Source organism: Macaca fascicularis, chromosome 2 (assembly GCF_037993035.2).
Source record: "Macaca fascicularis isolate 582-1 chromosome 2, T2T-MFA8v1.1".
Lineage (NCBI taxonomy): Eukaryota > Metazoa > Chordata > Mammalia > Primates > Cercopithecidae > Macaca > Macaca fascicularis.
Window position 1 is genome coordinate 128,525,001 of NC_088376.1, and position 12,809 is coordinate 128,537,809.

At 37.2% G+C, this 12,809-nt stretch overlaps 1 protein-coding gene across 50 annotated transcripts in view; it reads right to left on the reverse strand.

Moving 5' to 3' along the window:
* Window positions 1-12,809, reverse strand: part of MAGI1 (membrane associated guanylate kinase, WW and PDZ domain containing 1) — a 677,437-nt gene that overhangs the window by 90,827 nt on the left and 573,801 nt on the right. For 23 of the 50 annotated variants that reach the window (XM_074032633.1, XM_074032650.1, XM_074032627.1 and 20 more), the window contains exons 6-8: window positions 10,310-10,392; window positions 5,254-5,289; window positions 6-63 (exon numbers count right to left, since the gene is read on the reverse strand). In XM_074032633.1, the coding sequence (XP_073888734.1) occupies window positions 6-63; window positions 5,254-5,289; window positions 10,310-10,392 (177 nt within the window). Of the gene's footprint in view, window positions 1-5; window positions 64-5,253; window positions 5,293-10,309; window positions 10,393-12,809 lie in introns of all 50 variants that reach the window. The other 27 variants (XM_074032632.1, XM_074032649.1, XM_074032643.1 and 24 more) reach the window with 2 other exon arrangements.

A 12,809-nucleotide genomic window follows, 5' to 3' on the forward strand; every position in this document is an offset into this window, starting at 1 on the left:
CTTACTCTACATAGTAGATACCATAGACAGGGTCTTCAATCTTTTCCCAACCAGCAGGCAGTTCTGAAAAATAAAAGAACATTTACGGCAAGAAGAGCATATTATTGAAGAGCCTGGGTATTTTCAACAACTGAGTTAGGCAAAAAGAGAAAGACTCATAAAAATGCTTTAAATCCAATTAAAACTGTATATCCTAACCAAAAAAAAAAGTATCTATTATTTTATCAGTGTATTTTTCTACATGAAGAGCAATTCTTCATCTACTGACTGGTATTTAATGCAAGAAAATAAAATTTAATAAAATGCAGCCCCGGATGCCTTTATTCTAAATCACTATTAAATTAGATTTTAATGAAAATATAGGTTAAACTTGCCTTGAATGCATAGTTCCTATCTTAAATGTTCACAGTTTTCTCATTTTGTTTCTAGGCCATCTTATTACACAAGCAAAAATGGATGAAAATTAATGTTTCATTTTCAGTACAGTAGTGTTGCTTTGCTCTCCTTGAAATAAAATAAAATCTGCATCTTATTTTCTCCTTGTTCCTAATGAAAATGTAGTTGGGTTTTTTAACTGCACACATCTATCACTCAATTGCTATCTCTAGGCTGGCCCATCGTTTCCAGCACTTAACCTGTGAAAGCAGTAACACAGCTCCTGATCCCGGAAAGCTCATTATCTAAGGTGGACGATTTTATTTCTTTAAATGTGGTGGTACCATCACACTAGGGGATGTATGTGCCTTTCTGAAAACTCAACCACGCTCTACAGAACTTCCTAAGGTTTCATATCAAAGGCCAAAACTTTATTAAACAGGTAATAGTTCTGTCTGAACAGGAATCTGTTGTGGAAAGGCCCACTGCACCACATTATTTTACTTGGTGAAAGAAGGGACTAGGTTGTGTTTTTTTTGTCATTCAACAACCCTTTCAGGTAGAACAACAGTTATTCAACTTAATTTTAAAGCTTCCCTGATATGTAGTCAAGGCAAACTTACGTAATACCACACTCTAAAGTGAATAATTAGTCCTAGAAGTAGGTATTAAGACCAACTTTGATAGAATACTACAGACTTGAAATATTTGAAATAGATTTTTGTTTAATTCAAGGAATCATGTGGTCACTAATTTAAATAATGATCATGTCATCAGGGCAGAAGGCTTACATATGCTACAAACAGTTCCAGACTGAGGTGGAGCCATGCACATGCACACAAACTTATACAGACTAATTACTTAAAGTTTATGTTTTGTTCAGATTTGGCTGCACATCAAGAGACATTAATTTCATGGTTTTTGCTCCACATGTTACTTGTTTGCAAACAAAGAGACAGGTTTTCCCCTCTTTTCTTCTAAATTAAAAAGAAAAAACATTTAGCAGGTTTTAAAGAAGTCTTTGACTTGTAGGACACATAAGCTACTAAAATGCAAGACAGGTCCAATTTGCAGATGTTGATACAACTCGGCATTTTTATATACTGAGTCTTGCGGACCGATGCAAATTAAATGCCTGGGAAATGCTTGCCCCTTACAAAGCTGGAAATTACCATTTAAATGAAAATGAACCAGGAAAATATTTCCAAAGAGTTGGGAAATCGAAGATTAAAAAAATGCAAATTGGTGCACAGTCATATATTTGTACAGGGCAGAAGGGTGGGTGGGTGTGAGGAGACTGCATTAAGTTCCACAGAAACACCATCTCTTTTCAAAATCTGCAACCTGAAATATGTGGCCTGATTATCTTTAGATAAAACAGGGGAAATATTAAGCTTTCAAGTTACTCAATTATTAATTTGACAAACATTTGTTGAATGCCTACTGTTTGCCTGAGGGTATGTTAGGCATCAGGGACACGAAGACAAACGCCAAGTGCATCATCTAAGCAGAAAATTCAGCCACGTGGTAGTGCTTTGATGGAGATCCGAGGAGAGTACTAGAAAAGAAGGTACCCGTGACTTCTTTCCTAGTGCCTAGTCAACAACTTAATATTCTAGAGTTGAAAGATGGGGCCAGTCAACTAGCATCTCTGGACACTCGTCAGTTTAAACACATCTTTTGGAACAGATGAGCAAACTCCAGAAACTGAAAAGATAGTTTCTCACTTCCAATGTGGTGATTAACTTAATCATAGAAATTAGTCTCCTAATGCTTAAAATAGAAATGGGTCATCGATTTTAAATAGGAAGATGTTTGTCCTAGAATTTGCCATTTGGTTCTAAAAAAACTGAAAAAGGTAGAAAATATTTAAGTCCAGAAAATAATGACATTATAATTTTTTAAGCAAACACTCTAAAGACTCTTAAAAAGGAATCCTCATATGACTAACCACAGTCAGGGAGCAGATGAGACTGCACAACCTATCACAGAGATTTCAGGTGGCTAAGATCCTTTTGGCATTGCCCAGATATAAGACTGAGCTTTAGTTCTTTCATTTAGGCCTACTACTCTGTGGCTTCGGGCTACTTACTTAACATCTCTGAACCATATCTTTCCCCTGGGTTTACCTCAAAAGTCAGTAGTGGATTAAACAAGGATACTTCTAAACACTTAGCACAGTTCCTGGTACATAGAAAGTGCCCACAAATCGCAGCTGCTCCAGGAAAGCACAAAAGGAGTAAGACAGATGTCTGTGGCCTGTGTACTTGCTACTCCTGCCTCTGAAAATCTCATGCTGCACTATTTTGTCTTCACAGAGCAAATATTGAGCAAAGGTTCTAATTTCTTTTCAAAGAGATTTGTCTGTGTATAGATTGAAAATCATGTTCAAAACCAGAGATACATTTCAAAACTGTGACTTAGTTTTGGTTGGGAGAAGAACTTATTTTCTTGGCTCTATCCCCCCTAGTTGGTTTCACCATACGAACACCCTATAATTCCAAAAGAAGGTTCTGCAGGTGCTTTTTAATTCTGGGGAGATGTCTGCAGAGGACGTGATAAATTCTGCAAACCAAAGTACATAATGGAGCAACTGACCCAGCTCAAACAACAGAGTTCAGAAATGACAACTCTATAATCAAATGATCTGTGTCCAACACCCAAGCCAACTGCCCACGCCTCTCAGAGGCCGATTACAAAGAGGGTTTCCTTGTCACATCTGGAATTGCATTGTTCACTGAAAACCTGACAGTTGCTATTGTTTGAAATTAGGACCCTCTTATTAAGAAAATGAGCAGTGAGCTTGTCAACAGAATCTGAAGTGAATGCAACAGAAAACAGTGTGTGCGCACGTGTGCTACTCTTTACACAGTGGACATGTGCAGGCAAAAATCAAAGGTTTTTTTTTTTTTATCTCTACCCTTCCTACAAGAACACATTTGGGTCATTTCTATAGTATACAACACATTCCTCCCTTGCGCTGTGTTAATGGATAAAAGTACCATAAGGAAGTATGGAAAAATCCAAGAAGAGGGAATTAGGTAATAAATAATAAAGCTGCAAATAGCTAATAGCATGTGTTGATCACAGGGACAAATAATAAAACACACTTTCATTAAATCACCTCATAAGGACCATGGGAGCTCCTGTTTCGGCCCCTCTTTATGGATAAGGAAAGGGAAGCTAAAAGAAGGTGAATAGCTTCTCAAAGTTTGCATAGCCAGTAAGCAGGGGAGTCAGACAGCTTGATCTGAACCCAGAGAAAGCCAAGACAACTCATGTTTAGAGTCTTTAACAGCATAAGCAAGTCTCCACGATATCACAGTTACATATGGGTAAAATGCAGAAACATCTTTCCTGAAAATTTCAAATTCAAATTTCCAGAGAAGCAAATAAGGTTGTGCCCCTGTACACAGCTGTGCTATCTCCACTGGCTGCCAGCAGACAGCAGAGCGATCTCTCACACATATTACTCAGGTAGCAAGAGTAGTTGAAATCGGCTGAACAAATGATTAAGATACTCATTTTGTGTCTGGAAAACCTATTTCTGTCTCTTTCAATTACTTTAACTAATATCATTGGATTGACAATTTCTTTTTTCGATCAAATTAGTTTCAAATTGTTCTATCATTCAGGGTGAACCTTAAGTCATTCCTCTCACAATGACCACAAAGACAACTTATTAAACATCTTTAAAAATAGATCGATCAATAGTTATCGACCATTGTTGGCATGTGCATCAATTACAACAGGTACGTTTCAAATGTTACAAAAAACAGAGCTTGGTTCTATTCTATCATAATTCTAGCCAACCAAGACAGATTATCTTTATCTCATGTAACAAAAATAAAGAAAACCAAATGAATACAATAATCTGTATTAAATAGATTTATATTTTCAGGTCTTCAGGCAATCTCAAAAATGCCAGGCAGATTCAATAATCTTACTACAGTTCCACTCATACTGATGTTAAACAATCTTCTACTTAAACAATATTCAATTGCTAAAGAATCTTCCCATCAGCCGAGGCTTTCATCTGCAATTTAGCTGAAATTTATGCTTTCCTATCTATCCATCAGTAAATGTATCTGATGGAATGCAAGCTAATTTTAATGTTGTTCAAGGTTGAACATAAAAGGCCTGAACTTAATAGCGAACATAATTCAATATATTCCAATAGCAAAGAAACAAGAATTTAGCATCATCTGCTAGCATGAATTATTCCTAAACAATAACTAGAGTAGTCAAGACTTGATTTGTATTGACACAACTCGAAGGCAAACAGTACATATAGGTGCTGCATCACTATATAAACAACCACTCACTATAACGGCAAGGTCAACAACATGTGGTCTGTGATGTAATAACAACATGATCCTAAGTCTTAAATATTCAATTCCTCAGTGACCTTCTTTTATTGCAAGTGCTCCTATAATGCTCCTTAAACTAGTGTTAATAGATTTTTGTTTGTTCTGCTTAGCTTTTTTGTATTACCCAAATAACCATCCACACTAAACAAATAAAGAAATAAGACTGAGACAGGTTACGCAAAAGTTCAAGGGACACAGCAAGCATCTCTTCGGTTCTTTCCCAATCCTCACTTTACAAGACTACCTATTACCAGTTTGCTAACTCTCGTTCTAGTCTCTGTTCAGTCAGACATTTTATTTGTAAACATAATATATTACAACTCTGCGTGATGCCTGCAGTCAGACACGCAGGTTGTGAGACTGACCTTTCCTGGATAAACTAAAACAAAAATCATAACTGGAAGAGTGCAAACTAAAGAAACAGGGATTAAGCAATTCACTGGGGAAAAAACCATGCAGGTCATGTCATGCACGTGTCATGCAGTAGCAGCAGGCAGGAAGGGTTTACCTAGTTCACTGTCCAGCTCCTCGGTGTGTACCCCTTCTTCTCCAAAGGAATAGCAGGAATGAGACAGAAAAGAGAGAAAGCAAAATTCAGACACCAGCACCAAGAAAGGAAATCTCCTCAGGAAAACAGCAGCAAACACATCACTCTAGTTCGTCCTTACCTGCATTGTGGCTTATTTCATTGGCTTGGATAGTAAACTCGCGACCTCAGTGTAAATCACAAAATAGGAAGAGCTGATATTGGCAAAATAATTATATGGCTCATTTCCTTGCATGTCAAAATAGGATTTGATTGGTTGTAAAAGATGACAAATACCTTTGTGGTTTCAATGTTCTTAAGTGGGAAGTCACTTATTACAGACCTTATTGGGAGTAAACAAAGCTGTCAGACTTTCAATATCAGTCCTTTTAATCCTTCAATAATCCTCTAATCAGTGAGGCAATTATACTCACAATTAAAGCATTATTTAACTTACAAGTAACAGTGCTGCTTGAAAAATGGAAGGTGAGGTCAAATTGAGTGTGGACTATATAATGAGCTAACTTTGATGTCTTTCAAAAAGGAGCTGGAAAGATGAATTATGTCAAGGTAAAATATATCAAGGAAGAAAGCCTTGAAAACTGCCTTGAAGGAGTGTTGGGAGGCATTTTATTGGTTTTGTGAGAACACATACACACGCGCGCACACACACACACACACACGCACTTTCTAAGTCAAGCAGCTCAGAAATATTAGAATTAAAATGTCCTCAAAAATGTCAGTGAGCAAAACAAGTCCAAATCCTTTCCATTCTTGACCTCCTCCTCTTGCTGTCAGTAAAACATTTTATTACTGAGAAGGAAACACAGGAGAACACACAAAAATCATTTCATACCTAATGTTTCCCCAGCTATAGGGCAAGTGGCTCCTATAAGCTTCACAAACACAGGGATCGAGCCTGTTTTCACCACCACAATAGGATCAATGCCCAGTGTAGCTTTCTGCACATGTTAGGTACTAAATATTTGTTGATGAATGAATGAATGAACCAATCAATCAATGATTGACTTAAATAACCAACATGGGCCTAGACACCTTGTAAACTCTTAATTTAAAAATGATCCCAATGCCAATGGTAAGTTTTGATTGGCACTGTTTCTTAAAAGGAGAATCTAATTTACACAAAGTTACCTGTGAAAATGCCCACTTGTATATTATCTAATGTCTTTGGGAGCATTTGTTCACTTCTTCAGTAGTTATTTATCAAGACCTATGATAAATAGGTCTTGCCAGTCACTATGCTAGGTGACATATCAAAATGAACACAATCAGGGGCCAGCCATGGTGTCTCACGCCTGTAATCCCAGCACTTTGGGAGGCCAAGGTGGGTGGATCACCTGAGGTTGGGAGTTCGAGACCAGCCTGGCCAACATGGTGAAACCCCGACTCTGTTAAAAATACAAAAATTTAGGCATGTGGCGCTCACCTGTAATCCCAGCTACTCGGGAGGCTGAGGCAGGATAATTGCTTGAACAGGGAGGCAGAGGTTGCAGTGAGCAGAGATCGTGCCACTGCACTCCAGCCTGGGTAACAGAGCGAGACTCTGTCTCAAAAAACACAATCAGACATCTCTGCTTTTCCAGAATAGGAGACAAATCCAAAGCTCACACGAATGAAACTAAAATTAAAATCATGATAAGTTCTCAATAGAGTAAGATACATGAGTGATCTAATCATATCTTTGGGGGCAAAGTCATGGAAAAATTCCCTGAAATATAACCTGAAGGATATGCATACCTAGGATGCACGTGACATATAGAAAGTATTCAATAACTATTGTGAAATATAAGAGTGAAATGTAAGGGTATTCTAAGACAGAAATGCACATTTAACTGACATGAGGCAGGAACTCAATGAGGACTGGTGGGGATGAAGAGCAGAGAGCAGAGAGCAGAGAAATAGTGTGAGAAAACCTAGAGAGGTTGACCGCACAGGGCTCAGAGAAGCAAGCTATGGACTTGGCATTTCCTAAGCAGACCCTGTGGAGGTTGTCACTGATAACATCATCACATTTACATTTTAAAAGATTGCTCTGAGTGCAACACAAAAAGGAGAGTGAAAAGAATCTGTATGGGAGATGAGCATGACCTCAGAGGAGAATGGTAGACGAGGTGAAAAAAATAGTGAATGGATCCAAGAGATATTTAGGATGCCAACTGAATTTAGCTGGTTCACAGGTTAGAAATAGGTGTGAAAAAAAGTGACAGATCAAGGGGGAATTTTGAGTATGCATAAATTTACCAGGAATGGAGACAGGAAACACTTAGAGAGGACCAAATTTTGGGGAAAGATAATCAGTTTTAATGGTTTTAATATGACTGAGTCAGAAGTCTCTTTGAGACAACCGTTGACACTATCCATCAGGTGGATTAAAATATTGGCCCGGAGTTCAAAGGCAAGGTTGAGGGCTTCTAACTGAACTGGACACAACAATGACAGAAGGAGTCATTCACTAACATCAAAATCTCAAACTAGTTTCTCGATTTTCTGAGATAGGAAATATTAAATCTATGTGATTTAATATTTAATTAAATATTAAATGAGATAGAACATATTAAATCTTTACAATAATTAAGTATGATGCTATACTGTTACACCCCATATGTATGACCTACAGAGAACAGAAAGAAATACAGGGGCAATATTTGCAACCAATATGCTTTTCTGCTTTGTGTTATAATATAAATAATAACAAGGCAGCTTTGCGTTAACTGGCAACAGAAAACGCAAATTGATACTTATCATAATCTGATTATATATTTATACTGTTTGTGTGTACAGGCACACAGATACACATAGAATTTCTACTAGAAACAGAATATATGAATTCTAATATTAAAGAGATGATTACTAAACTTATTGCATTTGGTATGAATATATTCTTGTTCCAAAGGAAATAACATTAATACAAAAAGATAATTTTAAGAATTAAAAATTACTAGATTTGGTAACAAAAATGTCAATTCTATTCAATACTTTTAATCTATGTACAGTTTTTCTCAGAAAAAGCTATTGCAATATTCTATCATTTATAATATTGTATTAACAGGCATTTTCATACCTTCCCAGAATAATTACAGAAAGGATATTGACATTGAAGACCCTATGGTAATGACTGCCTAAATTGCTTTCAAAATCATAAGGCATCAAATGATTAAATTATTGTTCCACGAAGTTTTAGGGTTGAATGTGTTTTATGCTCTGATCTTTGAAAATTGGTTATTTATGTGCAGGTTGAGTATTATCCAAAATGGTTGGAATCAAAAGGGTTTCAGATTTTGCATATTTTCAGATTGGGAGATACTTGTGTAATATACTTACTGGCTCAGCATCCCTAATCTGAAAATCCAAGATCGAAAATGCTCCAGTGAACATTTCCTTTGAGCACCATGGTGACACTCGAAACGTTTTGTATTTTGGAGCATGTTGTTGTTTTGTTTGTTTCTTTAAGACGGGGTCTCTCTCTGTCACCCAGGCTGGAGTGTAGTGGCACAATCACAGCTCTCTGCAGCCTCCTACTCTTGGGCTCAGGTGATCCTTTTGTCTTAGCCTCCCAAGTAGCTGGGACCACAGGCACATGCCAACACGCCCAGCTAATTTCTGTTTTATTATTTGTAGAGTCAAGATCTCACTATGTTGTCCAGGCTGGTCTCAAACTCCTTGGCTCAAGTGATCCTCCTGCCTCAGCCTCCCAAAGTGCTGGGATTACAGGTGTGAGCCACAACATGCCTGGCCAATTTTGGAGCATTTTGGACTTCAAATTTTGGGATCAGGGATACTCAACTGGTATTATATGTTAAACAGAATACTGAAATAATCAGTACAGTCCATTATCTCCCAGGCATGCAAAACACCACAGCTGAATGAACCTGTTCTATTCCTTCTTCAGGAATGAAACAAAGCAACCAAAATAAAACAAGCATCTTGGTCATGCCTCCTAAGTTAGAAGGACTTTTGTTTCCATTTTAAGTAACTCAGATAAATACCGACACAATAGTCTACGTCATTTAATGTAATCTGCAAACCATGTATAATAGAAGGATTGTGGAGTACAAGGTTTTGACAGTATCATACTTTACTGCCTTGCATTTTCAAAAAATCTTCAAGTTTATATATACAACAATTCTGTACTATAGGACAAATTAATAACGTTCTGTTATCTTACAGTAAAATACATATTTAATATTTATACTACTAATTCACATGCCAGACTTGAATAATGAGTAGCAAAGCAGAGCAAAGCAAACCATTTCCCGTTTCATTTTTCCACATCAAAAAATAATTTTGGTAAAACTTGGGATAGACGTTGGTGTACTGAAAAGGGACACAGTAGCTCTGTTTTAATTTTTTTTTTTTCATTTTGGAGAAGTAATTAAAAAACCCAAAGCCTTGAAATGAACTTTTTCAACTAAAGCTCTTACAGCCCGTTAGTTCATTTCCAAGATTAACAGGGAGAGTGGTGCTCTAGGTAACACCTCAACCTCTGTCTCAAAAGAATACACTTACTACGTATTGTGGGTATACTGTAAGTTACACAGAGATTCTCAAATGTATCTAGATCTGTTTCCCCCACCTCCAAGACTAGGGAAGTATGTGAAATAAGTAGAGTTCAAGAAAAACTCCCAACTTTTTCTCCTAAGACTTTTAAAACGTAGGGTTAAAGCTGAGAATGTGTGAGTGACCAGAGCATCTCTGATTTCTTTATTCCTAGAGACTTTCTAGAATTTTCTCTAAGTTCCTGAAGACAGAGGATGTATCTTCATTTGAACAGTTTGACTGTTCTGCTCCTAATGGAGATATTAGTATGCATCTGTCTTCATGTGTAAACAAATTCTTCTCTTGAAACAACTCTGACTTTCCTCCTGGCTTTTGTAAACCACAGTCCATTTAGCAGAAATTGGATTACCTTTTAAAAACTTAACCTAAGACCCGACTGACCTGGCTACGACTCTTTAAAATTTGCACATGTGAACAGTGCCCCCAATTCACTTAACCCAAGACCTGCCTGGCCCCTTACCATCATCTTCACACTCTTCCAGAGGCTTCTGCTGCTTGTTCAGGCACCGAGGGTCTAACCAAGATGTTGTTTTCGTATTATGGCTGCAATCCAGAAACAAAAATAAGGAATTTGTTTGAAAAAAACAAAAAAAAAAGCAAGAAGCCCATGACGGAATTACACAGTCTTGAATATTTCTTCCTTAACCACAACAAAGATACTTTCTAACAGCAAATCCAAACCAGAAGACGGCCTGAGTTTAGAATTATAAAATTGCTTGGGGAGGGTCTTAGGTAGGCTTTTTACTTACCTAACATATGATTATTCAATTACTGAAAGCTTAAAAAGTAATACCAGTTTCATTTTTGAAAAATGAGTTGCAAATGATACCCCTTGCCTATACCATCTACCCTTGTCTAGATTATTTTAGACTTCGCATTTGTCACAGAGAAAACTTCAATTTATTTTAAATTTAACTATGATTTGAATCTTGGATGCTGAAACTCACAAAGAGGGCTGCTATTTCATTCATTATATTACATAAGAATTCTCCTGACAGCATGAACTACCTCAATTCACATAAATGACTCAAAACTGCCAATATACATCATTAAATCACAGTGTCCTAAATTATGCTTTGGACATAATGATGGCAGCCCCCAATTACTCGTCATAAATAGAATCTGGGCCGAGGATAAGCTTGGAGAGGCTAAATATGTCACTCAACTGCCTTCTAAGGAGTATAGTTCAATTCTAGATGAAGTATTTCAACAGATGGTGACTGGGGCCCTGCAGATCTGAAAGTATACAGACACATTCCCAAAGATATCGTCATTCAATCATGTTAGAAATGTCACCAGAATGGCTGGAAGCATTCAGCCTTTGTGCTTCCCAAAGTAGTGGCTGGGACAAAGTTCTGCTTGAGCCCCCAGGGCACTATGCAGCTAAGGGGGTGAGGCAAACAACTCCAGTCCAGTAGTTCTGGCTACAAACTAGACATGAAAACAAGAAATTTTTTAAAAATTAAGTTTAGGCAGTAACTTAAAACTTTGTTTGAATTGTGACATTTCGGTTGTAAATTTGGGAGTTGGCAGGGCAGAGGGGTTGCCAAAGTTCTTTATTTTTGATTCAAATCTTACTAATTGTTAAAAAAAAATACACGGCTTAAGAGAAAAATAGAATCTGCAAATGTAAACACGTCATATCAACTGTGTTAAAATAAAAATTACAAAAGGTAATATAGCAACCACCACCATCACCACCACCAATCCTACTTAATGTGACCACATATGACTGCCAGAATCTATTCTTTTACATGTTAAAATTTATTTAATCCTTACAATAACCCTATGAGAGAAGTATTATTAGCATTAAAATTATTGCTTCCCATATTACAAATGAGAAAATTGATAACAGAAAGGTAAAGCAATTTGCCTAAGGACACCCTGCTGAAACATCACAGAACTGGGAATTAAACCCAGAGAGTTTTGTACTAGAATCCATAGTCTGCACTATTCCTATGCAGTAAGATAGTAACAAGAATCATTGTTAGGAGAGTAGATTATGCAGGATTAAGAAAAAAACTGTGTTTGAAACAAAAATAATTGTAGATTCACATTCAGTTAAAAGAAAGAATAGAGAGATCCCACACGCCCTTTACCTAGAACCCATCAATAACAACATCTTTCAAAACTATAGTATACTGTGACAACTAGGATACTGATACTGACACAGTCAAGATACAAAACATTTTAATCATCACCAGGGTCCCTCATGTTGCCCTTTTATAGTCACATCTGGTTCCCTTCCAACCATTCCCTCCAACCCTCTTCTTAATCCCTGGTAACTATGAATCTGTCCTCTATTTCTATAATTTTGTCATTTCAAGAAGGTTATATAGCACTGGGCCTGGTGGTAAGTGCCTGTAACCCCAGCACTTTGGAATGTCAAGCCAGGCAGCTTGCTTGAGCTCAGGAGTTCAAAACCAGCCTGGGCAATGTGATTAAATGCCATCTCTACGAAAAAATACAAAAAAAATTTAGCCAGGTGTGGCGGCACACACTAGCCAGATGTGGTGGTGCGCACCTGTGGTCCTCGCTACTGGAGAGGCTGAGGTAGGAGGATCAGCTGAGCCCAGGTGGCAGAGGTAGCAGTGAGAAGAGATTGTGCCCCTGCACTCTAGCCTGGGTGACAGAGTGAGACGCTGTCTCAAAATAAAATAAAAATAAAAATAATTTTAAAAAGAATGTTTTATAAATGGAATCATTATATGTCGTATTTTATGATTGGCTTTTTCACTCAGCATAATTCTCATCAAGATTGCTATATATATCAATAATCAATTATTTTTTATTGCTGAGTAAAACTCCATGGAATGAATGTATCACAGTCTGTCTAACCACTCAAAGACATCTGGATCATTTCTAGTTTTTGGCTATTTGGACAAATGTACTATAAACATTCATGTACATGCTTTTGTGTGAATTTATGTTGTTCACTTCTCTGGGATAAATGATCATGT